At 49.4% G+C, this 27,704-nt stretch overlaps 1 protein-coding gene across 4 annotated transcripts in view; it reads right to left on the bottom strand.

Moving 5' to 3' along the window:
• Nucleotides 1–286: 286 nt before the first annotated feature.
• Nucleotides 287–27,704, bottom strand: part of DNAAF9 (dynein axonemal assembly factor 9) — a 162,192-nt gene continuing 134,774 nt past the window's right edge. For all 4 annotated transcript variants that reach the window (XM_051965843.1, XM_051965841.1, XM_051965840.1 and 1 more), the window contains 9 exons: nt 21,166–21,203; nt 15,136–15,271; nt 14,238–14,324; nt 9,152–9,258; nt 7,530–7,604; nt 6,620–6,825; nt 5,749–5,814; nt 5,064–5,157; nt 287–4,207 (listed from right to left, as the gene is read on the bottom strand). In XM_051965843.1, the coding sequence (XP_051821803.1) occupies nt 4,089–4,207; nt 5,064–5,157; nt 5,749–5,814; nt 6,620–6,825; nt 7,530–7,604; nt 9,152–9,258; nt 14,238–14,324; nt 15,136–15,271; nt 21,166–21,203 (928 nt within the window). In that variant the 3' untranslated portion in view covers nt 287–4,088. The remainder of the gene's footprint in view (nt 4,208–5,063; nt 5,158–5,748; nt 5,815–6,619; nt 6,826–7,529; nt 7,605–9,151; nt 9,259–14,237; nt 14,325–15,135; nt 15,272–21,165; nt 21,204–27,704) is intronic.

The following is a 27,704-nucleotide window of genomic DNA, read 5'->3' on the forward strand; positions in this document are numbered from 1 at the left end:
CCCTCCCCTGTGTCCACAAGTAAAGGGGGGGAGGTGTCTCTCAGAGTCTCTTCAAAAACTGGAGCCTGAACAAGGGAGAAGGCACGGCCACTGTTGGCCCACTCAATGGAACAGCTCCAGATGCACAGACAAGCCTGGGGACACCGAGGGAACTGCAGAGAGACCAGTGGCTGCTGGGGCCTGACTCTGCCCTGCCCTTCGAACCCAGGCTTCTGACTTTCTTCTCCACATTCCACCACTCTTGAATCCTGCTCAAACCCACTGTAACGATCAAAAAGACATCTGATTTAGCGGTGAATAGTTTATTGATTCTTAGTGTCAAGTCTGAATTACAAATGTAAAAGTCACAGACACAAACCGCAGGTACAAATATGTCAAATAATATAAAAATAAGTGGAAGCTAATTTTATAGACCCACTGAATTGAGTGTAATAAATACAATAATAAGCCAGAAAGCTTCAACCACACCATTCAGTCTCACTGAAGTTACAGTAGTGTTTGTAAAAACAAAATTTTAACTTAAGTTGCAAATATTAAAGCATCAAAAGCTAGTATAAAAGTGGCTTTTGGCACATTGTCCATGAGCTCGAGGGTCACATTTGATAATTTTGAACAATTCTGAAGTGTGTGTCTAACCCAGATTGTTAGACGCATTTACAAATCTGTTGACAATTAACCCCACGAGGCAGCTGGACACTCACAGTTTAGAAGCTTCTATCCTAATTACAACTTTGCCCGGTTATAGAAGCCCAAAGGGCATCCCAGAGGTTACCACTGTGCAAATTCTCCAAAATCCCCAAAGAATCTGGAGAGAAAATTTCCTTGGCCATCCCCTGGGCTCAGGGTCTTGCCTGTGGGCTTCACAGCTGCAGTCCAAATCCTGGCTCAGGGTACTAAAAAAAGTCCCTGGATAAGGTGATTGCACCCCCCCCACCCCCCACCCCAAACCAAACCAACTATAACTTCAGAAATTCTAAATCTCATTCACTCCGGGTGATACAAAACCTAAGCTGCTAACAAGGTCAGCAAAAAGCAGGTAAACCCCTTGAGGACACGTGCCTGCACTCTGGGAACCTTCAGTTCCTGTCCCTACAGTAAAAAGATAAGACACAGTGTAATGGCACTTCTTTTGGGCCACGGGCCGCTCTGAGGGATGGCACTCTCCCAGGCTGTACAGTAGCCGAGGGTCCTCCCGCCTGGGGGACTCAGCCTACCCTCCATCTCAGAGCGACCACGGGAGAGCCACCGTCCAAACCAAGAGGTGGCCCACTTTTGGAAGCCTCATTGAGAGTTCATTTAGCAGAGGCCAGACCAGGTCCAATTAGGCCTGGCATAGGCATCAAGCTCCAGGATCACCATTTACAGGCGTTGGTCCTCAAAGAGTTTATACAGTTTAGCCAGATGTGCTAAGACTCTTCAACTACGTTAACATGGTGTGTGTTATACTTAAAAGTCCTTTCACCAACACTGCTTCTCCCTTTCACACTCAAATCTGAGGGGAAAGGGAATGAACAGTAGGGGGGTGGAGAGCTCTGCCCTCTGGCCCGCCCAGCTCCAAGCGGTCACCCCTCATCACAGCTTTGCCATTTGGGCTTCAAACATTGAAAAATGAACGTTTTCAAAATCACAGTTTCATATTCAGAGCTGAGGTAATCACATAGTCTTTGATCCCAACGTAGGGGAGGAAATTGGAACAGTACCACAGGTTGGTGAAAAGACTTTTTCCATGGGGATTATACAGTCAGTCAGTCACCAAGAACACTGCGCAGTGAGCAATACAGCAGCGTGAGGGTCTATGCTATGGATGGCAAGGCCAGGAAGCCGACGCTCTCTTTAAAAATGGAGTCTTTGTGCAGCAGAATTCTCAGACCCCAGAGCTCCTGGGGCTTCCCCCAATCTCTAATAAGAGTTTCATGCAAAACTTCATAGCAATAGTTGAATGAATTGGCCCACTGGTGTGTCCCCCACCCCCACCCCCAAGGCTGCACAATTCTGAGTTTTTAAAAAGAGTTCGGCAAAACAAAAAAGCTACAGTATCTTCATCTATTATTTAATCAATTGCACTTAAAAGTCTACACAGTTATTGATCCCCAAGCAGAGACAAGGAGCTAGTCCGCGGCCCATCGTCCCTGCCGCTCCTGCACCAGGCGCGTGGCTGCCCGGGCGACGAAGGATCCATATGGCTTTGGCGGCGGCGCGGTCCCTTGTCGTGGCCGGCCAAACGGGGTCTGGCAGACGACGCTCGCTCAGGCACCTCCTTTTGCAGATGCCTTTTTCAGTGCGACATTTCCAGGTGAAGAGAATCTGGGCTCTCGTCTTCCCAGTTTAAAACACAGATCGATATCTTCCCCAACACAATACCTTCGACCGGCTTTCAAACCCGGGCAAGCCCCTGAAGACAGTTTTGCTACACTAACCTTAGCAGGCACTAAGTACAGTGAAGACCCACATGCAGTCATGCATGGAGAATTCGTGGGATCCATCACGGAGCTCTCTCCCTGGGGCGGCGAGGCTTTCCCCCCCAGAGCCAAAGCTCAATCATGGCGTCACCTATGTGCTTTGTAAAGACACCACATGTTTTACCAAGTCCTAAGGCATGCACAAGACTATATTCTAAGCTCGGGAGGGCTCAAGGGTTAAGCTGCAACATGACGACGCCAAAGTCCACAACAGGAAGGTTACCTGGGATTCTGAGCCCACGTCCGGCCCAAGGGGCTGCGGTGGGGGACACCCAATGCCAAGTAGCCATGTGTGCTCTGAACAAGAATCAGTCACACTTGCTTTAACGTCCTACTGAAACCAATGGAAGGAATAGTAGGACCCCAAACACTATCCTTGTTTCCTTGGGCAAAAGAGACAAAAAATATTGTGAATTTGTTTGCTGGAAGACGGTGACATTGCTCTCCCTTGGGAGCCAAAGCCAGGGAGAGTGAGGAGGCTGGGGGATTTGGAGTAAATTTTCCACAATTAAGTTTTATTGCATCATATGGGTATGGCCAAGACTGGGAGGAAGTCTCGCCACAGTAAAAACCCAAGCCTCCCCCGCCCTATCAGAGCTGATCTAAGGCTCCGTGGAAGTAGGGAGAGCAAGGAGGCAGAGTTAGACTCTATGTGGGGGAAGTCCAGCCTGGGAGGCATCTGGGAGAGAGACAAGACTCCTGACCTCCCTCCCCTATCTCTTGTTTGGAAGCCTGCAATTAAGAAACGGCTCTAAACCAAAATAGTGCCGACTAGCCAAGAACTTCGATGTCCTCCCTTAATTTTTCCTAAATTGAGAAGGAACAGTGCTGGAACGGCCTCCAAAAGCAAGAAAGCCAGCTCTGGGAGACATGATCTACCCCATTAGAACTTCTTCCAGTCTGGAAGGGAAAGGAAACCAGCCATTTCTTCTCATATCACAGGTGACTGGCCAGGAGTTTCCCAGATGGGCCGTCCTCAGACTTCGGGGCCTGGGCATTGACCGTAGCTGAGGAGAGAGGGGGACACTGGGCCCTTGGGTGGGCTCTATCCAAGAGGCAAGAAGTCCCACCTTCTCTCCATTTCAGCGACTTTATAAGCGGCCACGGGCGGAGGGGGAGGGGCTTCCTCCAGACTTGGGCAATGCCGGAGGAGTGAAAGGTACGGTGCAGCGAGCTCGGGAGGACCGTCCATGCAACTCCGGTACTCCCTTACCTCGAAGAGCACCCAACCCACTCCCACAAGACAACAGCCCACGCCTCTTTTCACAGGCTCATTTTTCAGGCCGAGACGGGACCGGGCCAGCTCACAACCACCCTGAGACCACTGCATGGAGTGTCTCCAGTCCCTCACGCTCCTCTGCCCTCGGAAAAGGGAATAAGAGTCCAGGTGACAGTTGTGGGAAAGCACTGTATATCTTGACTCAGGACCACATGCAAATGAGACAGCACAAACAATGAAGAAGCAGCTTCCTGCCAGGAAACACATCCTTGGACACATCCAAGAGCACCGAAGGCCAGAAAGCCCGTGATGTCTCAGAGTGTGAGGACAGGGATGACATGTGAGGTGGCAGCCTTGCTGCTGGGACACGTGCCCTGGAACTTCTGCCTGGGCACGGAGAACCTTCTGCGCTAGTGGGGGGGCTTCTGCTCAAATAGGTCAGGGTATTCCTGTTGGTCCAGCTCTTGGTTGTACCTCTCAATCTCCCGATTTGCTTCTTCCACATAATCATTCATAAACTGGTCCATTACTAATTTCTAATTAAGGAATATAATGCTGTCCGTTGGAATCTACATGCTTAATGATCAGTAGCCTGAAGGGATGATTCTGCTCCCTGCTCCACTCCCGGCAGGCAGAAAGGAAGGGGGAGCTGGCTGAAGCTGCCTTGCACAAGAGGCCTTTCACGTGTGGAGTGGGACAGGTCTTGGGCCGGGGTCAGGGAAAGGAAATGTCCAATGGGTGCTGGGATGGCCCCTTGCCTCTCCCTTCCACCCACTGCCACCCCCAGAATGAGGAAGTCAGGGGAAGCAGATTCTACCTAAGAAGCCCGGCAGCAGGGAAAAGACCCATGTTTCCTCCAACAAAAATCCCCAGACAAAAGGAGCCAATCCTGCAATCGAGTGATCTGCTGCAACTCAGCAGGTTCTGGGCCTGCATCATGAAGCAGGTAACTGAGAGCTTAACCACACCCACTCTCTCCTTCCCTCTCTCCCCCACCAGGGAACAAGCCACTCACCGACTCCCACCTTGAAATGAGGACTCCTTTCCCTGGCCTCAGCCTGCCCGTGCTGCCGGCCTCCTCTGAGACCTCCGGTCCTCCCCCTGGGGCTGGCCCCCTCCCCTGCTGCAGACCTGGGAAAGCCGCAGGGGGATGAGGGGGACAAGAGGAGACACTCTCCTCCCCGGCCCAGCGCTGTGCTTGCCGGAGGGGTCCATGCAGCGTTTGCCTCCACAGTTCCCTCTCGGATCTGCCTCAGACACTGCAGGGGGTCTGGAATCCCTCCGGAGAGGTAGATCCCGGGCTGCACAATGACTGCAACTCAAACCTCCCACAAGAAAATCTACCCGAGCCTGGCTTTCTCCGTAGCCCTGACATTCAAGGATACGTGGGTGATAATCAGTCTTATCACCAAAGAAGTTGACAAATTGGGTTCCATTATAAAAATAACCCGCAGGCAGGGGGTCTAGGTGGCGTTTCACCTGTAGGAGACAACAGAGATCATCAAAAATGGCTTGCGCACGCTCAGGGTCTCCCCTCGGATGTTTCTGACAGCCTTTCCTTTGCTCCCAGGCCGAGAGCCCGCCTCTTTCATGCTCCTTTTCTCTCCCCTCCCCCCAATCTTTCACAGGTCAACCTTCATCATCTGGATACAGACTCCACAGAGAGCAGCCCCAGTGGAGCTAGTTCCCGCTCTCCTCCTCCACTTCACTTCGGGGAACAAATACCTTTCTGACCCTTGTACCGGCAGCAGGGGGCTGTTGCCCCTTCGGCATCGCTCCTTTGGGGCAGAAGTGTACTCTGCTCCTCTTCCCCCTAACCCAGTAGCTGCTCTCATTAGTCCACCAGGATCGGAGCAAAATCAGCTCTGTGGGGGCTGAACTCTACCCAGTTTCTCTTTGGAGTCCCAGTAATGGCTCTGCTCATTGGTGGGCCCAAGGACCTGTTTCCTGGCAGGAAGGTGCTTCTTCATTGCTTGGGCTCTAAAGTGCCCATAGATCTTCAAGAGCTCCGAGGACTCTCACCCAGTTTCATTAAGTTAGGCTAGGTCTAGCTCTGGGCAGGCAACTTACGTGAATATTCTTGATCTCTTGTAGCGTCAGCATCCCCCTGGTTTTCAGGGCTTTTCTCTGGGGTTTCTGTGTAGAAATTTAGGAATCAGGGAAGGAGCAGAGGTCAGATGGAGTAGGCAACAGAGGGGCACAGTCAGCAAAGGAGCAGAGCCCCCCGGGTGAGTGCCATCCGACTGGACAGTGGCGGGGGTGGAAGACCTTCTGTAAAGGTGAAAGGTTCTGGCAAAAGGATAGCCCCTTGCAGAGGGAGAGAGAGCCTGCTCACACCAGCCTAGGGATCTTGCTACTCTGGTGCTAGCAAAGCTGATACCCTCCCTTGTACAGATACAGAGTAGTACCTGGGGCTTTTAACAGTCTTCATCTATCCTAAAAGTCTTAGTACAGACACACTCCAAGGGCAGAATCCAAGGGAGGCTGATCTGGGACACGAAAACTGTGTGCATACAAGACCAGGGGCTCCCCTCAAAATGCCCCCACCTCTCAGGTAGCTGACAGCCTCAAAGGGCTGCCCCACAACAGTTTGGTTTTCATTGACAGGGACTTGAATTAGTGGACTTGGCCCAGCCACCTGCCTCTGCTTTGGCCGGTGTCACAGCAAAGGCATTTGTATATTTTCTCCTTTTCTTTATCCACCCCGCTCTTATAAAACCCTGGCATAATTCAAATAGCTGCCTGCCTAGGCTGTCCTGGAAAGGCCACTAAGAGGGAGTGCTGGAATCTCCCGGGCTTGCTCGCCCAAGGAGAGGGGATCCACTGATGCCCCGGGTGGGGCTGATGGAAAGTTACCCCAGTGGGGGCCAGAGCGCCAGGGAAGGTGCCCACCTCGGGACCAGTGCCCAGCAGGAATGTCCCCGCCCCACGGGAGCCACACCTGCTTTGCAGTCTGCCGCAGCCAGTCCTTGACGTTCTCCTCCTTCAGAGAGCAGCCGATGAAGACGAGGTAGCTCTCCTGCTGAGCGCCGCCGTCTCGAGGAGCTCCGCGGGAATCTGGGGGTGGGTTAGGACCCTCCAGAGCCGGCACAATGCTTAAGGAATTCATGAGTGTGTTGTGACAAACTTCCATCAGTTTTTCTGAGTCTGCAAGGAGACAAAATAGTCTGAGGCACAGGCCGAGTAAGGCCCGATGGCAGCTCTCGCTCGGGCTAGAGGAAGGCTGGAAAGGGGATTGCATTCCCACACAAGCCTGGCAATTATGGCTATCGGGAGGTACGGCTTAAGTACCAGGTACTTCTCTCCCGAGGGCCCTCTGAGCCTGCAGTGGCTTCCCTGGGAACAGAAGTCTTGGTTAGGACTCAGCCTCTGGTCTGGCACGGAGACAGTGCTGGAGCCTTCCCGGAACATTTAGCCGAGGTGCTTCTCCTCAGCTAGAGCATCTCTCCGTCTCCAGCAACCAAGAGAATGTGGCCGTGCTGAGGGAACCTTTTCCCCTGGTGCGTTCCTCCCACCCTTTATACTCCTTTTCTTCAAATAAGGAAATCTGGGGCAAAAGTAGATCCAAAAAAGACTGGCAGAAACAGGACAAGTCTTGCCAAAGGCCCATGATCTCCAGCCATCAAAAGAGTGGGAGATCTCATTCATTCATCTCACAATTGAAATGGGCGGAGCAATAATTGCTAGGGAAAGGAAATAAGGGTGAGTAAATGTAGCAAACACCCTTGTAATCTGGATTCTAGTTTGGAAAGCATGTAATTAGCTGCAGAGGTAGGGAGAAGATACCAGCGAGGAGGTCCCTCAGGGAAGGACTCACAGAGGAGTGTTCCCAAGCTTAAGCCTCCAATTACCTGAAAACTTTACTTTGCCCAGGATGTGGTAGACATTTCCAGAGAAGGGGCTCGCCTGCAGCAAGGACTTGATTGCTGTTGGGAAGAGGAGCAAAGGGTTGTCAGTGTCCTGCCTGCTGGCCTCCCTCTCCTCCGAGGCCCCTTCTGTCCTCTGACACTGTCCTAAGCAGTCTCCCCCGCTGCAGTCTGTCTTCCCCTCGGCTGCCAAACTGCCCTTTCTCAAGCGTGGTCCGACGGTGCTGCCCGTCTTCCATAGCCCGCAGGACCAAAGACAGAGGCCTTCCTGGCTAGTCTCTCCATGCTTTCCCAGGCTTCTTCCATCGTACTCCTTTCCACACACCCCATGCTCAGTGACACTGGCCTCCTCATGTTCCTCACCCAAGAAACGCTCCCCTCCTGATTCCACCCCCTGGCTGTTCCCCATGTCGGAAGCCTCCATCTCTCCATCTCTGTTTCTACCTCCTGGGATCCCAGCTTCTGTGAGCAGTTTCTCCTAGTATTTCTTACCCTTGGCGCCTTCCCTTTGAGATGAGTCCCAATTTATCCTGTCTGTATACACTTGTTTGCATACTGCCTATTCGACTGAGCTTCTTAAGGACTGATGTTTTGGGGGAAATTTCTTTTTATTTCTAGCACTTTGCACAGTGCCTAGCATACAATAGATGCTTAATAATGCTTGTTGACTGATTCGTTGACAGGGTTAAAAGAGAAAATGGAGCTTTTTCTATGGGTAGACCAAGAGATCTCAGACAAGGCCCCAAGAGCCTAGACAAAGGGAGCTCAGAAATAAGATTCTTGCTTATTAAAAAAGGGCTGAGGGGCAGCTAGTTGGTACAGTGGATGGAGCACCAGCCCTGAAGTCAGCAGGAGTTCAAATCTGGTCTCAGACATTTAATACTTCCTTGGTGTGTGACCCTGGGCAAGTCACTTAATTCCAACAGCTTCAGCAAAAATAAATAGATTAAAAAAAAAAAAAGAGGCTGAAAAAACTCTCTAAGTTTGACTGCCTACCTCTTTTCTAGCTTCCCACTTGGCCAAATCAATGTGGGGCCTGCTTCTCCCACTTGATTATTGTTTGGGCCCTGATTGGCTCAGAGTGAATTAAATAGCAATTATTTCTGTTGTGACCAGAAACCTGGAGGGTTGAATGGGTATCGCCCCAATCTGACTGAGACCTGAGAAAGGCCTTGGCTTTAAAATGCTTAGGTCTCCCACTGCATCCAGGGCCATCAAGACTACTTCTGATCTCTCTCAGGCCATGGGACCCGGATGGGCAAAGTGAGGCAGGTGACTTTGCACAGCCCTCCCTCATTTAAATCCAATTCACCTGCACATCATGGCATCATCTCCCTGAGGTCATGGTCCTCTTCCAAAATGAAGAACAAATAATCTGGAGCCTGGTTCTAACAGCTGTATAGTCTTGGGACCCAGCTCTCAGCAGAACATGGGACAATGAAACTCTCCTGAAGAAGTTCAGGCCGATCTGGGTTACAGGTTTCAGATCTTAAGTAGTACAGACCTCATCCAGAGAAAGGGCAGTTGGTTTTAGGCTGGCCTCAAGCCTGCCTCTCAGGCATAAATTCCTCCTTCCTCTCATTCCCAGGGACTTCAGGGAGACTTACCTTTGCATTTGGCTACAAAACGAGGCTTCTCCAAGGGACGGCCAAACCAGACACAGATCTGAACCATTGGTGGGAAGACAGCCCCTGCACGAAATTTACCTTCATACCTTCAAACAAATACAAATTTGAAAACATGATTCGTTTTTTGAATATTAATATTGTACCTGATTTTCATTTCTGTATAGAGTATTATAAATGGTTGTGTGTCTCCTTAGTGTGTGTTTTGGATTGGGAAGCTGGCGGACAAGGTGTTTGCGTTGCCCATTTCAGATCTGCCTCCCCAATCCTGGGGTTGAGTACTAACATTCTGCTCTGGCTTAGCAGCTACAGCGGCTCTGGACTGTGTGTTCACCATGCACCACAACAGATTTTCCAAAGTCCAGGGGAAGTGATTTACCTTCCCTGCCATTTTAGGGACTGTGAAATCTTGGCGCTACCCCCCATCTCCTCTCCCGCAGGGTGCTACTTGGGACCCTTTCTGGAAGAAGGGGAAGGGTCGTGCTGCCAGCTTCCATTTCTATGGAGTTGAACATTTACAAAGCACCTTCTATCTGTAAATTGTAAGTGAGGTCAGCATTAGTATTTCCAATTTACAGGTGGGAAAACTCAAGCAACCTTTCTATCATGAGTCTATGAAAGATCTCTGCTATTCTCAGGAAAAAGAGCCATCTTCTAGACTGGGGAAAGTAGCAGATATGGGTTTAGGATTATTATACTAAGAGAAAAACCTCCAAACATTTCAACTGGTTTCCTGACAATTGGTGGTCTTTGTAACTCCCCTTCTTATGGTTGCTAATAATGAAGCTGCTTTGAACAAAAGGGGAAGCCAGGGGAGTCACCCTAGGAGGGGAGTAGGTAGGGGAGCAGAAGGTTACCAACCTGCCTTAACTGATATAGATATAGATCTCATTTATACTTGAGCACAAACATCCAGCACAAACAAGATAGAACAAAGAAAGAGAGCCTTCAGTCTGTTCCAGGAGCCAAACTGATCTCTCTTATCCAGGAAGTAGACATTGGCCAATACTAACAGCTATGACAAGAACAGTCTCCCTAAAAGGCCTTTGTATCCCTGTAACACTAGGCTCTGTTGGGGAATCCAATAGTGAACCCCCCTCTGTTCTCCCAAGGACTGGCTTTCTGAGGGAAATCCATGAACTCCCACTGGCCAAGAAAGCCAGGGATACTCCCTCCTCCGGAAGCCCGAGAGGGAAGATACTCCCCACCTTCTGCTGACTTCCAGGGAGCTCCCGGCAAGATATTTCATTAGTTGTGAGACTGGGATGGCTCAGAGAGCAACTTCCCATCCACGGAGGTCTGGGAAAGCGCCCTCAGACTGACTGATGGGAAGAGAGGGATGTGGTCCTTTAGTTTGTTGCCCCTCCAGGAAAGCCTTTCCTTCTGACAGGGCACGGCTTCTGGCAGGCCGATTCCTGTGCCCCCCATTGCAGGGCCTCCCCAAAGGGATGGCGAGGCAGGATGAAGACCTGGCCCCACCACCAACTGTTTCCTAGAGCTGAGAAAATCAGGAGACTCCCGGAGAGTGGGAGGCTGTGAAACACACTCTGCACCAGATTGCTTGTGTCAGAGGCAGCAGTGGGGACCATCGCACTCGAGGGCTCCCATCTGCTGCACCCCCACTTTATTCACTGAAGTTTTCTACACCCAGTTCTGACCCAAAGGGAAGAACTGGCTTGGGCTGAGACGGGATCTTGGGAGAAATTGCCCCAGAAAAGAATTCTGGCCATAGTGGAGGGCTGCTCACAATCCCCCTTTGAAGAAATGAGAGGCAGAAACCACAGGGATCCCTTCCAAGTGTCTAGTGTTCCCCTTAAAGCCTGCCTACCTACCTCCAGTCACACAATGACCAGCCGGCACGCTGCCCTTTCTCTCTCCAACCACAACCTCCCCTTCTCCCTTCTCTTCTCTCCCTTCACCAACCCTAAACCTGTTCATAAACCTTATCATGACTTCCATCCCAGGATCCCTGCTCTACTCTACCTTCAACTGTCTCTCTGGGACTTTAACTCGTCACTTCTTGGAATGCGCCCTTTTTTTTCCGCCTCTCCCCCCACAATCTCTGCCAACCTCCCAGTCCTCAGCCCTGGACATCCATCCGGGTCCTGTTTCCAGTCTGCTGGATGCCACTGGAGAAATGGGAATGCACTGCTGCCCAGGGCCTAGCAAGAGCTTGGCAGGCCCCTCCACTGCTCCAACAACAGTTCTAAACTTGTCCTTTCCTTAGCACCGGCCCACAGTGGGTCCTTAAGCCTTCTTGATTTGCCTAGCTTTAAGCAGCCAACTCCACTCTTCCAAGGACGATTTAGCTTCCTTCTTCAACAAGAAAATTAAGCTCATCCGCAAGAGCTCCTCCACAGCTTTCAGCCAAGCTTTTCAGCTGCTTTCCTCCTTTTCCCAACTGTTTCAGAAGAAAACACTTCCACTCTTAGCTAATGCTAATCCTCTGATGCTCTCTCCCCACAGGAAGCCTCTACAACATCATTCAATTGTTTCTTTTCTCTGCACTTTCACTGCCACTTTGGTGGTTCCTCCTCCAAGCCAACTCTTAGGTGGGGGGAGAGGGATGGAAGAGGAGACATGCTTAGTATTTTCAAATACTTTAGTGGCAGGGAGAGAGCCCTTTTATTTATTTTTGTATAGAGTTCTAGCTCTGAGTAGAACTCAGAGGGAGCTCAAGAAATAGAACTAAAAAGCTGTTTTAACAATCAAAGGAACTAGGGGCAGCCGGCTATTGCAGAGAACACAGCACCAGCTCTGGAGTCAGGAGGACCTCAGACACCCAATACTAATTAGCTGTGTGACCTGGAAAGTCACTCATCAAAAAACAAAACAAAATAATCAAGGGACTTGTCTCAGAAAATACCTACTTGTTAGCCTTACATGGGAACTTTTATGGGAACACACTTTTTTTTGAGAACCCTGTTCTGGGTGGAAAGACAAAGCAGGTGACCTTTGAGGTTCCTTCGGTGACTCCAATTCTAGCCCAAATTCAATTAAACAAAACTCATTAAGTCCCAGCTGTGTCCAGAGAACTCTGTTAGGTGCTGAAAGGGGATGGAAATCTTAGGACAGACCCCTTCCAGCCGTCACTGTGCTTCGTCGTTTGAGAGGTAAGAACACACAAACCTCAGTCTCTACTCCAAGGAGATGCGATTTACTATCGGGTCCTTTTCTACCGAGGCAGCCTTGCCCGGAGCAGGTACTTCACGGGCACACGTGGGAGCGAAGGGCACTGCCTCGGCAAATAAGCCGCTGCAGCGGGAAGAAGCCCGTGGCTTGGCGGCCCCCATGCCCGGCCCCGGGTGCGGCCCTACCGCACACCTTCTCTCCCGGGGACTCCGAGGGGGCAGGACCGGCAGTCTCTGGGGGTGGGGTCCAAGGCTGTGATGGCCTGAGCCCCGAGCTATCAGAAGGAAGAAAACGTCTCTAAAATCTCCTTCCCAGGGTGTAGAACAAGGCCCGCGGCCCAGACAAGGGCACCTCGGTCAGCTCTCCAAGCGGGCTTTCCGGAAGCCAGCCGTCCCGAGAAGCGTCTGCGCCGGGGCGTGAGCATCAGCTCCGCATCCAGCAGCCGGGACGGAGCGCGCCAGCAAGGGCCCTCCTTTGGGGCCCAGAAATGGAGGCAGAGGCCCCACAGCCTGGGCAGGAGCGCCCGGCCCCAAGCCCGGAGAGCAAGCACAAGTGGGCCTGCGCAGGGCCTCCCACCAGCAGCGAGCTCCTGGCTCAGCGTGGGGGGCTTCTTGGTGCTAAAGACCTGCCAGCGCCCCTGATGCCCGAGACCAGGGTGAGGCAACAAGGAGCGCTTCTCCTCTTACTCTTTTCCTAACTAACTGGGCTTTCATGTCTTGTCTGCCTTTCGACCTCCACTTCCCCCACCCCCTGAGAAGTGAAATCAGGCTGTGAGCAGCCTTGAAGAAAATTAGCACAGAGTGAGGGGGGCAGGCCCCTGCTTACCCTGGACACGAGCTCATTGGAAACGTCTCTATTTAGGTGAACAAAAAAAGGGGCAGTTTACTCTACTCCAGGCATCTCTGAGGACTGTACTAAGTTCATTTGGGCAACAAATATTTATTGGATCCCTCCTAGGTTCAAGGCTGTGCTACAGGCTGAGAGGATGTTAAAAAAAAAACTCCAAATTACATTGAAAAAACCCTTATTTCAAAGTATTTCAACTGGCATAAGAAGTCATGTTGTTTCTGCAAACTACTGCACATGGCAACAAGGCCTGTGAATTCCTCGGTCCTGGCTTCGCCTCTGCTGACCCCTAGACTTAAGCTGTTCCCACAGTCAACACAGAAAACCAACTTTGAGCATCACACTCCAAGTTCTGTTTCAGTGTCTCACTTCCTGATCCAGCCATCCAAACAGTTTGATAGAATATCAACCACTAAAGACAGAAGAAAGAGGAGGGCCTTGGGTTTGGACAGATGTCTTAGAAAGAGGAAGTCCAAAAATGTGGGTCAGAAATGGGCCGACTATAGGTTCTAACAGTACCATCGAGAGTCCAGGGATCCCTCAGTGAAACTAAAAGTTCGACTTTCTTTGGAAGCACGATCTCTTCAAAAGAAAGATTGCTGTGCATTTTTATCTTGTTCCTGATAAAAAATTCACCAGGCAGAAGAGAAAAATGGAAATCCACTTATGAATTGGCAACCGTTGTGGGAGTCCAAAAGGCTGCCTGTGAAAGAGAAGGGACACAGAAAACCGAAGGGTTTCCTCTGATTTTCCACCTGGGCTGATTACAGTTTTGAGACGGCGATGCCCCGATTCTGATGCCATTTACCCAAGCTGGCCAGGAGTCAGAGGAAAAGCAATGCTATGAAAATTCGTTGCTGATGATGAGCAGCATCTTCCTGCTGGGCACATCATCCATCAAGCTTCTCCAGTTGTATCACAAAACTCTGGCCCCAGGACCCCAAATGTTCAATAAAAAAGGGCTGTCCACAAGGTTTGGTCATCTTGGGGGGGACTTGTGTTTTCTTCTCTTCCCCCACCTTTTCCCTCCATTTCTTTGGTCAGTAAAGACTGTCTGTATTTGTCTTATTTTCTCAAATATTATACTTACCAGCCAGGGAACATTAAATAGCGAGCTCTCAGCATCTGAGGAGTTGAAAAACTGTCTTCTGAAAGAATCAGCTCAATGTCTTCATTCCTGTAGGAAATGACAAGAAAAAGGTCCAAGATAACTGGAAGCAGGAGTCCCAATGTACAATTTTTAAAAAACAATTTAAGATTATAGCTTATTTTAGAACTTAAAGGAAATCTTGTAGTTTAACTCACCTCCACATTAAGAAAAAAAAAAGGGGGGGGGAGGAATTGTGGTTTGGAGGTGAGAAGGGACATATCCAAGCTCATGAAGTTATTATATGTGAAAAAAATCAATTCATGAAAATCATAAAATCACAAAAATATATTTATTTCATCTCACCTGAATTTACTACTAGTACATTTTTACTTCATTAAAATGTTTCTGTATTAAAGACAATCCTTCAGTCTTTTTTGCATTTTGCAAATTTAGAATTTGCAATTCTTCTTTTGCATTTTTGCAATTTGGAATCAAATCTATGAAATTCTGACTTAACTTGGGCTAACTGCCCCTCAAACTGAACTGATGCTATTTCCCCATCTTCCTAATGCTGATATGAAGGTACTCTCACCTAGAGATTTCATTCTCAAAAATGAGGAAGCCTCAGAACATTATTTGAATATAAGGTACATTGGTCGTTCTGCCCTGCCCTTGACTTCAAACATGCTCTTTCTCTCCCTCAGCTCCAGTAAATCCTCAGGGAATTACACCAGTGTGAAAATCTGAAATACAGCTGAAAGTCTATGGTGAAAATGACTATACCAAAAAGATGACCGTGTATTTTAAGCAGCAGGTCACTCTTTTAGGTAGCCCTAAGTCCCAGGCTGGCAGGAAGAGCCGGAGGCTTCTGAAGGTTTGGGGAGTAATAAGTAATCACCTGGTCACTATCCCATTTTCAGCAAGAATGAAAGCTACAGTTGGATTTGCTGCTCGGATGAGACTTTGCAGCTGCACAAGGAGAGGATGCCTCTGCTCCGTGGTGTGACTAGTGAACACGATATTGCTTACCAGACCTGGGGAACAAAACCAAGAACATTTCAGACTACAAAAAGAACCTCCAATAGCACATTTTCCTTGGTAAGAGAGAAATGCTCATGTCACAGTTACAGTGGAAGAAGTTAATCAGTTGACATTTACACAAGATTGAGGCCCTTGCTTTCTCTCACTTGTTTTCTTCCTCCTACATCTTCAGGATCTCCCTTTTTCCAGCCCATTAGGGGAACAGGTTTTGCCTGTGCAGAAAAAAAGGGTACTTCATTTGCTGCTAACCTAAATTCTCGCCTCCCGACTCTAACCCTAAATACCTTATTATTCTCCCTTCCTTTGCAAACTTTGGGAGTACATGGTTTGCAGTGTCCGTTTCTTGCAAGCTGATTTTTCATCTTTTTCCTTCTATTGAGACCATTCTCTTGAAGATCATTCCTGCCGGTCTCATTGCCAAACCCAATGGGACTTTTTTTTGTCCTCAGTATCATTGACCTCTCTGAAGGATATGACACTATGACTCTCTCCCTCTTGAAACCCTCTTTTCCCTTCCCTACTTAAGACACTATTTTGGTTCTTTATATACTGTTTTGGCTGTTCCAATTTTTGTTTTCTTCAATGGCTCCTATTTATTCCAGCTACATAAAATACATCATCTCTATTCTCAAAGAATTGGCTATATATAAAATAGAAGATAACACATTTATGTGAAATCATAATGCAAAATTAAATGCAACAAGGGCATGAAAGAGAGAAATTAAGTGCTATGAGAGTTATAAGAAAGGATTTTTTTTTTTTTTTTTTACTTAATGGATAATCCAAAAAGACTTCATAGATGAAACAAAATATAATCTGGGTCTTGAAAAATGGGTAGGATTTCAGTGGGGAGAGAGAGGAGGGAAAGGTGTGAGTAAAGACACAGTATTAGAAAACCACATATGATATGTCCTTGGGATAGTGAGCAGTCTATCACCTGGTTGGAGTAAAGGAGAAAAAAAGGGTAGGAGTAAAAGATAAGGGTAGAAAGATAAAGTGGTACCAGACTAAGGAAAGACTTGAATGCTAGATAAGAACTTTGAACTTTTCTTAAGGAAAAGAGAGTCATTGGAGGTTTTTGAGCTGAAGAAAAATATGGCAAAATAAATGCAAAATAAAGATCAATCTGACCGGAGTGTGTGAAGTACAGATTAGAAGGGATTGAAGAGACCAGGCTCTGGTAAATGATAATGAACTCCTATGGCAAAGAGGTAACAATGGATGAATCCAAGGGATACTGCAAAGCTGAAGCCAACAGGAACCTGGTACCTCTCCCCCTGCATGTAATGTTGAAAGTGAAGTAGGTGTGTTCTACACCTCTCAGCTCTATCCCTTCTGATGTGCAAGAAAGAAGCTAAGCCAGACTCTCTGAAAGCCAAAAAGTCAGGCTGAGACCACCAAGGCAGAGCATCTGAATGTGCCTTCTTGTCTCCCCAGGCACCAGGAACCTCTGAAAGTGGTTCAAATCCTTTCAGCAAAGCACCCCAAGGAACAACAAGCTACGAGGAAGACTGAAAATGGCTCCTGCATGGTATTCACCATGGATAGCAAGGCCACCAAATATCAGATTAATAAGCAGGCTGTAATTACAGAAGCCATATAACAAGGACATGATTGGCACACTGATCTGGGCTAACGAAGAGGTCTCTGTCCAACTGACCTCAAGTAGGATTCTTTGGAACTGGACGACTACAGAATATGGGGCAGATTTAGGGGAATGCGTGAGTTAGGTTTTACAAGTATTTCGTCTGATTTGCTGGCGGAACAGCTAGGGGAAAAGTCCTCTAAGTAGCTGGGGATGGTATCTGGACCTCAGGAGAAGGATTTCAGGATTTGAACAACTGACAGACTCAGGATGCCTGACAGGTTAATAATCTTGCTACTCTTTCAAACAGATGCTGTCCATCTCTTTCTTTCAGTGACTCTTAAGCTCTACCAACATCCTATTTCTACAGCACATTGGTTCAGAAGGAGGAACCTTGGGCTCTCAGCTGGAGCTAAGGCTCGATCAGCAGGCCCCGCAAGCACCTTCCACTCAGCAAATATTAGCTGGCAAACACACGAAATAAAGGTAACGCCAACAGACTTCATGCTCACATAGCTAGCACACGTCAATAGAACATTTTAAGAATCCTTTTGATAAGTATTATTTGATTTGATTCTCATAACAACCCTGTTGGACAGGTGCTATTTTTATCTCCATTTGACATAGCAGAAAATTGAGGCAGACATGTTAAATGACATGCTTGGAGCTGAATTTGAATCAGATCTTCCCAGCTCCAGATTGAGAGCTCTCTCCCTTGTGCCCCCGAACGGCCTCACAGCATCTGGGACTGATCCTGCAGTACCTGGTTAGCCCAGATCTTCTCAATGTCACCTCCTTTAACCCTCCTCCCCCCCCCCCCCCCCGGACCCTATTCTTCCAGAACTCAGCATGGCTTTGTCCGTAGATTTCTGGAGAGTCAAGGATGAAGTCCTCACGATTTAAAGCAGTTCACAATAAGGAGCTGTGGTGCAGCAAAAGCTTCACCGGACAGAGACAAAGGCAGACCTGATGTACAAACTTAGAGGCAACAATTGAAGCAGGCCGTGGGCCAGAGACCCTAGGGCTTGGAGCGGCTCCACTGCAGGGAGCACCGAGGGGGCCCTCTGGAAGAGACACGAGCCCACAGTGGGGAGGTCACCAAGGCCAGATGGTAATGAGTCGCAATGAAGAAGACAGCAGTAGCCTCAGAGGCTCTCCACACCCCAGTGGGTGTGAAGGTGACCTTACGGCCGGGGGACAGGAAATCCCCCAAGGGAAGCAGCAGAGAACCAAAGCATCTCTGAGCCGAGCGGAGCTGAGGCAGTCTCCGGCCTGCAGAAGCCCCCGCAGAGAGCCCATCCCCGGACACTGCGTCCAAGGCACCCTGCTTCCTCATCTGAGCCAGAGCCCGCTCGGCAGCTGCCGCTCGGCAGCTCCCACTCTGCTTTCTAGGGCCAAGCAGATCAAGTCGGGTTCTTCCGTGAGCGTCCTCCAGTGCTTTCACATGGCTGTGATGTCTGCCCTGCCCTCCCACGCTGAGGGTTCCAGTCCTGTTCCCATCTAGGTCACCGGGCTCAGCCTGACAGTGCCCTACCTAAACGTGGTCCAGAGCACAGAGCACACTGCTCCAACCCGGCCCGACCGAGGCCGCCACGGCTTCGGGGAAGGGGCCTCTGGGGAGCCCCACAGGCCTGTTCCTCTGTAAGCGCTGTCTGCTTTCCTTCTCTTCTACTTAAGGAGCTGATTTTCTGGCTCCCATTTGTAGGAATTCATAGTGTTCTTAAGACATTTTATCGGATCCCACTCAGCGCATCTTTCTAATCAGTTGAAATCTTTCTAGATTCTAATTCTATTATTTACTTCATTAATGATTCCTTTCAGTTTCACATCATTTGGAAACGCAGTAAGCTTTATTGTCAACTATTCCCCCATCCCAACCCTGACTGAATTTTTGAAGAGAAAAGGGAATTTTGGGGAGCTCAATCTCCCCTGCGGTCTTGGACAAGGGGAACTGGAGAGAGTACAGGCGACTAGAGGGTTCCCCTCCCCCCCAGGCACCTGAAGGGAGAGCAGTGATAATCCAGCCCCAGCAAGGAGAGGCGGGCCTCCTCTCCCGGGGTGGCAGGGAGGCAGTGTGGAAAAGGGAGGCTCGAGGGTGGGGCTGGGCAAGGAGGAAGAGGGGAGGCCGACTAGCTCCACAGATTATTAGGAATTAGCTTTTCCAATCGGCCATAAGGCTCCTCTGATAGAAGAGAATCTTGATCCTCGTTGGGACTGAGATCCAAACCTGGTTCCTGGTTTGGTGACCCTCTCCAGGTCAAAGCCCCAGAACTTGGCTCCCTAGATCTTCATCGCTGCACATGCAGGCCCAGGCGGATTACCCTGCAGCATTCCTCAGGTCAGCTATGCAAACAATGACTTGCCAAAGGGAAATAACTATGTTTGCTGAGCAGGTCAGACTTCATAACTCAGGTGTTTGGAGTCCAGAGCTACCAAGGTCACGGTGGTGGGTTTCATCCCTATCCTGACCAGCTACTCTGTCTCTGGGTCCATGGTCAAACGACACTAAACCTGCTGTCTCACCTGACGAGGGCAAAGGTGACTCGGAGAGAGGCCCATAGCTGGAGCCCAAATCAAGTACCTGCATCCCAGGGATGGGGGCTTGTGGGGCCATATGATAAAGTCCATCTTATTAGCCTATGAAGCAAGAGAAAGGGCTGACTCTCTAGTTCTAATTTTTTATTCCCTGAAAAGAGGGAATTCTGAGAAAAGCCGGGTGCTGCTTTGATGTCCCTTTTAAACCATGGTTAGCTTCCTTTTTGATCCTTCTTGGAGTCTGTACTTCACACACTCTTGGGGGAAAGGCTACCCACAGTACATTCCGTTTTTAATTTTAATTTTAAATGGAGTTAAAAAATTAAGATATCAATTAGCTCAATCCCTGGGAAAAAATAAGGGGATGTGGGTTTTTTGGGGGAGGAAAGAAATGCTTATGAACCAGGAAGATGCTACCTCTCTCAGGCTGGCTCAGGTTTCCTAAAAAGATGGTGCTCATTTCCTTTGAAGGAGGGATCCCTTTTCAGCCCTCTCACTCTAGCGCATAGATTGTAGATAGACCGATAGCTCTCAATGATGGATTCCCAGACAAATAATGCCCCTGGGAGTTGGTTTTGTTTTTGCTTCCAGACCTACAGGGCCTTAAGGAGTGAAAGGCATCCATCTCCTAAGGCTTCTGTCCTTGCCTGGGAGAACTGCCTCCACCCTTCTTTCCTTCTGAACAACACACACAACCTGCTTTGCCTGTGACGAGCCACACAATTGTGGTTTGCCGAGTGCCAGGCTACCAGCGAATGGCAAGGCTCCTAGAGCAGACCTCCCGGGGCCTGAGGACCACCAGTCTCGGTGCCAGAGGTCAAGGTATGTCAGAGGTCAGGGTGTGTCAGAGGTCAAGGTGAATGAGTCTGGAGAGGACTCAGCCCGGCCCGGGCCTGCACAGAGCTCAGAGGCTGGCAGCCTGAATCACTTGCTCTTGTCACTTATATAAAAACAGGAAAGGGGGAGGCAGGACATAAGCAGAGAGAGCCAGGAGGACAAGGGCACCGAGGTCAGCTGCTGACATTTTTTGGAAGTGACTCTGAGGATGAAATGCAGCCAGCGCCCGGAGCTGGGCTCCTGCAACAGCCCAGGGCCTGACTCATTCTGACAAAGCCCCCACCCCAACCAAGAAGGGGGGCATCCTGCTGCCGCCCCCTGCCCTCTCCGCCTCCTTCCCCGGAAGGGCCCACCCCAGGCGGACCCTGCTGCCCCAGGGACATGGGCAGTGGGGGGCTCTCCGGCTGGCCGGCAGCAGGCTCAGGGGCCCAGCTGGGACGTGGGGGAGGCTGCTTCCGTTTGGTTTCTGCGTGCTGAGCTACTCAGGAAGCCCCGGCACCACGCACAGCCAGCAACAATGGGAGACTCATCTCCCTCCACCCCAGGGAGCCCCGTCCCTTCCGGGGGCGCTCGGCTTCACAGCGTGGGCCCAGGGATCCTAACTAGATCCTTTTAGAGGCCCCCGGGGCCCCCGGTCAGGGATCCCCGTCCCCCCGGGCCACACTAACGGGGCCTGGCGTGTGTCCTAAGGCTGACTCGGTCTAGGCAGGCAGGAAGAGTAGGTAACATCCTCCAAAGACAAGACCTGACTTAGGCCCATAAAAGGACATGAAACTATGGCGGGTCACCGCTCTCCTCTGGCGAACTCTGAACTTCGGCCCAACTACGGAGAACTGGTCTTCAGGAATTCCAGAGCCCAGTTATCACGTTTAGATCACCCTTGAAAGACCAAGTTTACTGTGTAGGCACAGAGTCAAGCCTGCTACTTACCTTGGGAACACTGATCGAGAAACTTGGGAAAGAGGAATCTAGAAAGAAGGAGAGAGACAGCGTTAGCGCTCACCCTTCCCCGGCAGTCTCAACGTTTGTCGGAGCCAATCCCCGACTCCGTGACTCAGGGGCATGAGCCAGAATGCCGCCAGGGCACAGGAACATCCTTGGCCCCTGGCAGGCGTCCCACGGGCCGCACCCAGCAAGAGGAGCGCAGGTAGGGCTGTGCTGGACGGGACGGCCGAGGCCCAGGGAGCCCCAGGGAGAGAGCTGTGCACCCACCCGCTGCCCCCCGCCTCGGGCCTTCCAGAGGAGTCACTTGGGGGGGCCGGTGCCGAAGGAGAGCCTCTCTTGGGCAGGAGGCAGCCGGCTCCTGCTTCCATCCTCCCCGAGCTCGTCTCCCTGCGGTTACTCCCTCGCGTGGCTTTCCCTCGGAGGGCCTTATAGGCCCGACTTTTGACCACGAGGGGATTAATACATGTTGGTAGGATGGCGGGCACAAGAAGGGGGGCTATCCCAGGCAAAGCTGTGTGGGGCATTTCTGGAGGAGGGGGAAGGGGCGATGCCCTGTGCGGAGGGAGAGACGCAGTGTTCCCTCGTGGGGGGCCTGCCTCCCGGCCTCGGGGAGGAGAGCTCCTGCTCTTCTGGGAGCTGGCGGCGGGGGTTCCTTCCTTCTGGGAAACAAGCAGCCTCCCGGGCCCACGGGGAGAAAGCTCCCGGCCAGACCCTGTAGGAAGCACCAACTCTGGTATTTTCCACATGAGTCGGGGACAGACCTCAGGGCAAAATGTTCTCTCCAGTTGCTGTGGTTGGAGCCAGTGGCCAAGTTTATCTGCCAAAGATCCCCAACTACCAATATCAGAGCAAAGCAGGAGATGAAAGATGCACATTAGATCATCTAATCTCCGGCTTCTGCCCTCCTCCTCCCCACCCCCGGGCAGTGGGCGTTCTTTCCTTATTCCCCAGCTTTCACATGTTTTCTCCCATTTCTCTCAGATGACCAGGTTTCCAAGCCTCTTACAAGAGGCGTCACTGTCAGGGAAATGTGCTTTTGAGTTCATCGTGTTACTTCCTAGCTTTCTGCGCCAAGTCTGGCACAGCAACAGTGTTCTCCCTCCGCCCCCCAGGGCTTCTTCAGGATCATAGTCCCCCATCACCACTGACCTGATGTTTTCTGCTGGATTTTCCCCTGAATCAATTCTTTATCAAACATGTCCCATCCGGATGAGGGGAGGGCTCAGAAAGGGGGAGGGGGGAGAGAAACACCTCCACCCGGAGTCTTAGGGTCATGATAACTTCTGATAAGGATTTGCCTCAAGACCTCAGGAAGACCATTAGTCTTACAAGATCACAGCTCGCAGATTCTACTGAAGAGACTGATCTGTCTCCAATTGCTCCAGATTCCCGAGCTTTCTCTGATCCTTGGCTGGAAATGAATATTTTTTCCTTCTGCCTTCCTTAGCACTATGGGCATATCTCTTTTATGGTACTATCTATGTCCCCTATGGAACTTGATCGTAATAAGGACCCTTAATAAATTGTAAGTGGGGAGTGACTTGGTATGTCTGTAGCTGGCATTTTCCTCCAGAATCTGCCCCCTCCCCTAATTCCTAACACAGTGGCTTGTACATAGTAGTTGCTCAGTACATACTTCTCGAATTTGAAATATTAGGTCTTTCCAAAGGTGAACACAGATCACTGACTTGTTATACATCTGTTATTTAATGGATCCTATTTTTCACTTTGAATTTCATTGTATTTCCAGTGTATACATAGAACCTAACTGAGGTCTCTGAATTATTTCTCTCTCTCCCCCCATAAATTCATGATCATGACATCTCAGCCTCTACACAAATTACTAATCTAAATTATTAACACTAAACTAAGCATGAGGCATAAAGTTTAAAGATGAGGAACTCTGAGAAGCCAGCATTATTTGGGCCTTTTCTACTTAGACTTCAGAGAAGCTTTTCTGTTCTCTAGGTTGTCCTCATGTGTCATTTTGGTTCTCTGGGCCTTTACCAAATGAGTCACAAAAGAAATAGCTCAGTGTCTGTCTGGGGGCTCATGCCATGTGGAGGAGACCCTGTTGTAAGACCCCCTTAATGCTATGATGAGACAGCACAAAAGGAGATTCAAGCAGAAAGCTCGTAATCTTTGTTAAGATGTCCCTGCCTCAACTTGAATTTAGCTCTGACCCAGTAAGATGAGAGAAATATGAGGCTTATGTCCTAAAGTCCCGTGACTAGTTCCCAGGGTTTGGTCTTGTGACAATCAATTTCAATTTGTTCCATTTGAAGAATCCTTTGTTCAGCAGGTAAACCTTTTCCTAAGCCATTCTACATAGATGGAGAATGCCCAGGTTTTAAATCTCTGGTGAGGGAACATTTAATCCAAATATTATCTTCAGGCAAAAGGTAGTCAGTCAGCTGGTACTTGGACTTAGCAATGCGCATGCTGCTCCGCGTTGCAAAATTTAGTTCAATACTGTGGAGCCAACATTCTTGACCCAAAGTCGGGAAGGGTTGTGGATGACAACATTTCCTCTGGACAACTCTCATACTTCAGGAGAACCAGGATTTCACAGGGGTAGATGTTCTTAACTCAGAGACAGCCTCTCTAGGCCTTAGCAGACAGTTCTCAGAGAGCTGCTGTAGTCAGAAAATTCCTTCCTCTGTGGCCAATCTTCTCCACATTTAACTAAACAATCATCAAACGACATCCTTCTCCTCCTCTTCCTCATGACAATAATAGCTTTTATTTAGCACTTTCAAATATTATCTCCTTTGATTCTCACAACAACCCTGGGAGGTGGGGGCTATTATGTTCATTTTATAAATGAGAAAATGGAGGTAGAAAGAGATTAAGTGACTTGCCCATGGTCATGTAGCTACTAAGCCTCTGAGGCTGGATTTGAATTCGGTTCTGCCTGGCATTCCTGGCAATGAGGTGTAATGATATCTTAAATTTACATGAGAGATGGAGAAAAGTTCCGGAGAGAAGTCACAGCTGGAGATGCAGAACCAGGAGTTAATTGCAGAGAGGTGCTGGTAAATGAAAGCGCTGAGAGCTCAGCAAAGCAAATGGCAAAGAGCGGCAGGACGGAGTGTTGGGCTACATCCAGGTCTGGGGAATGAAAAACAGGAGGAGACCTAGAGCGGCTGCCGGGCAGGAGACTGTTCTAGATGGCAAGGGGAGAGAGAGCTTCCAGAACGAGGGAGGCCATAGGGCTGACTGCTGCTCAGAGGGAGAGGAAAACCCTTGTTCTATGACCACAGGAGTCTTGTTTTTTTAAAATAGGAACAGACACTGTTATTAGATGAAGTTGTTCACTGTATTATTTCCACTACATTTCCTCTGAAATGGAATTTGTCGTCCCCCCCGCCCTGAGAACCCAGAGCTTCTGTGACTAGCAGTATTTCTCAATAGCTGAAGACAACAAATTTCCAAAGAGGCAACATGCAGACGTCTGCCCTCAGCTTGGGCCTCTTGGCACTTCCTCCAGCCTTGCCAGGCTCTGTCCAAGCCAGCCAGGGGCTTCCCCTGGCATCCCAGAGGGGAACCCGCCAGCCAGCCCTGTTTCCTTAGGTATGTCCCGGTCCCACCCTCTCCTATCTCCCGGCCTCTGCAGCACAGGCAGGTTCTTCCTCGTCACCCTGGTACAGAGAGGCCTCAGGCAGCCAGGAAGCTGGCCAGTGGAGAAATCAGGCTGGGGCCCTCACCAGCCCCCTCAGCCCCAGAGGTCACTCAATACCTCTCAGCTACCATTATCCCCTAAAATGGGGAGAATTCCTTCCAGGCTTGTGAGGATAAAATGAGGTTCATGTTTCTAAGTTGCTCTGCAAACCTGAAAGCCTAGCTAGCTCTTAGATAGGACTTTCAAACCTGGGGCTTGGGACAAGCCACCTCCAGCACAAAGCTAATTAGCAGGCACAGTGCGGGCCCCTTCAGCTCCAATGGTCGCTCCCCTCTCCAGTTTTTCCATTTCTGTGTCTGACCTCTTCCATTTACACATTACACCTGAACTTGCACTACGTGGCTCCTCCTGTTCCCTTCAGATGCCCGAGACAGGGCGTGGGCCCAGCAGCTGCCCGCCCTCGGCCTGCCTTCCCTCCGAGCCATCCCATGCTTGGCGGCCACAGACGACCACGCCACCCTTTCCCACACTGCCCTGCAATACACCCTCCTGGATCAAGCAGAAGCCCTTCCTTGGACGGCGAAGCTCTCCAACTCCTGCCCAGCTTTCCAACCCTCTTTCTCACGATTCTTTCCGGCTGTCCTGGCTGCCTCCCAGGCCTGGAAGGCCTCCCCTCCTTCACAGCAGCCTCTCAACTTCTCTGGCCTCCCCCAAGACACACCTCCATAGAACGGGAGCTCTCTGGGAACTGGGAACCTTGATCTGCCTTTGAATCCCCAACAGTCAACATTTGGTACATACTGAACAGTCAATAAATGTTTGTTGATTGCTTGATTAATTGCCTGAGGATACAAAGAAAACCTTGAATGGAATGGAGGACAATTCAAAGTACATCATTCATTCCTCCCTTTACTCATTAGGACATAGGAACCATTCCATCCTTCATCTTTCCGGCACTAGGGCCTGGCACACTGCAAACTGGTTGATGGCCTGAAGATTTACAAGATTCTGATAAGTTAGGATGGTGGGACCTTCCAGGATATATCAATCAATCAATCAACAAGCATTTATTAAGCATCTGTTGCTGGGGATCAGGTGCTGTACTAAGAATACATATGCTAAGGATAAATACTAAGTCTGGAAGCTCCCCAGCTACACAAGTCTCTCAAGGAGCTGACAATTCAAACAAGGGAAACAACACTGCCACCGATATTTTTATGTGTGCATGAACAATACTGATCCCATGTGTAAGACCTCATTTCACACGACCCATAGATAACACACTCTGTGTGTGTACAGGAGCCGCAGGCTGCATTTGCAAGGACAGAGAGGCCCCACGGATGCTCTCAGGTCTCGCGGCAGAAGCCCGCTGCTCGATGCCAGGAAGGTGGCTGTGCTGCCCGTGTGCCTGACTCAGAAGCCGCCTGAAGCAAGCAGGGAGCTCCCTTTTAGAAAGGTGTCAGGTCTTGAGAAGCCAGAAACCCTCCGGACAAGACCAGACCTTGATCTGTTTGGCCCCAGGGGACATTACAGAGAGATAAACATTACACAGAGGCAGATTTTGGCTCAATAAAGAATACCTTTCTATCACCTGGATCACCTTGTAGTAAGATCTCCATCCCCGGAGGAGAGGCCATCCCACGCAGGGGCCATATAAGTAGCTGTTGGGGATAGTGTGGAAGGGATCACTTGGTAGGAAGAGCTTGGACTCTGATGTCCTTCACAACTCTAATATTTTGTGACTTTTTTCATCTCTAGCAGAGGGCACTAAACACAGAAGGAACTGGACAAATATTGAATTGATGTTAGAATAACCGTCTAAGGGATCAGGAAACTCCTTGAGATCAAAGTTGGCAATTTTACTACAACCTACTACCTACGAAGCCCACAATGCAATTCAATTTTTCCTTTGGTATACAGAAAAAATCACAGGAAGTGTGTCTTAGTCAAACACAATACTCAAATGAACTTTTGGGTACACATAAATGAGGGCTGGGTGGTCAGGAAAGGCTTGGTGGAGGGTTTAGGCTAGGCCTTGATGGATAGTTAGAATTTGGGGCGGCAGAGAAGAGGGCAGGGCATTTCCGAGAGGGGGGATAATATGAACAAAAGTGTGGAGGCAGGCATGTTCCAATTGGAGAGCCCTTTGTCAAGACAAGAGGGTTTGGTCAGATTTAATCCTGGGTAGACAATGAAAAACAATGGAGGTTCCTAAGCATGAGTCAATGCAGTATTTTAGGAATATTAATTTTAGGACCAAGGTATGACAAAATTCCTTTTCTACTTCTAGAGAGCCTTGGGAAAATATAGTATTTACTAGAAATGAGCACTTAATTTGTGCCTTAACTTGGATATAATAAAGAGGAAAAAGAAACAGGGCAGAAAGAATGAGACAGAGAGACAGAGAGAGGAGAGAGAGAAGAGAGAGAAGAGAGAGAGAGAGAGAGAGAGAGAGCGAGCGCGCCAAGGGAGGAGAGAGGCAAAGAAAAAGAGAGGAGAGAGAGAGAGAGAGGAGAGACATACACAAAGAGAGAGAATGTATATTTGTGTAGGAAGAGGACAGAGTTATAACATCAATGTTCATCAAAATAAAATAAGACAGGAAAAAAGACAAGAACAACAAAATATCTAGATTTAAGGAAGAAAGCAAGATTTTCAACAGGCGAAAGAGCAGAAAAAACAGCACAGAGACATGAAATTTAGGACTTCTAGCCCAGATGGTAAGAGTGGAATCTATATTCTCCACAATTTAACAGGTTTTTTGTGTTTTTTTTTTTTTTTTAAATTTCTCAAGTGTGAGGTTTACTGATTCTGTAACTGTCCTGAGCATCAGATGGAATCAAGGTTAACAATCTGCTTTAGTCCCTCCCTCAAGTATTCCTGGGGGCATTTAGTTCCAGTA

This window comes from Antechinus flavipes, chromosome 6, assembly GCF_016432865.1.
Source record: "Antechinus flavipes isolate AdamAnt ecotype Samford, QLD, Australia chromosome 6, AdamAnt_v2, whole genome shotgun sequence".
NCBI lineage: Eukaryota > Metazoa > Chordata > Mammalia > Dasyuromorphia > Dasyuridae > Antechinus > Antechinus flavipes.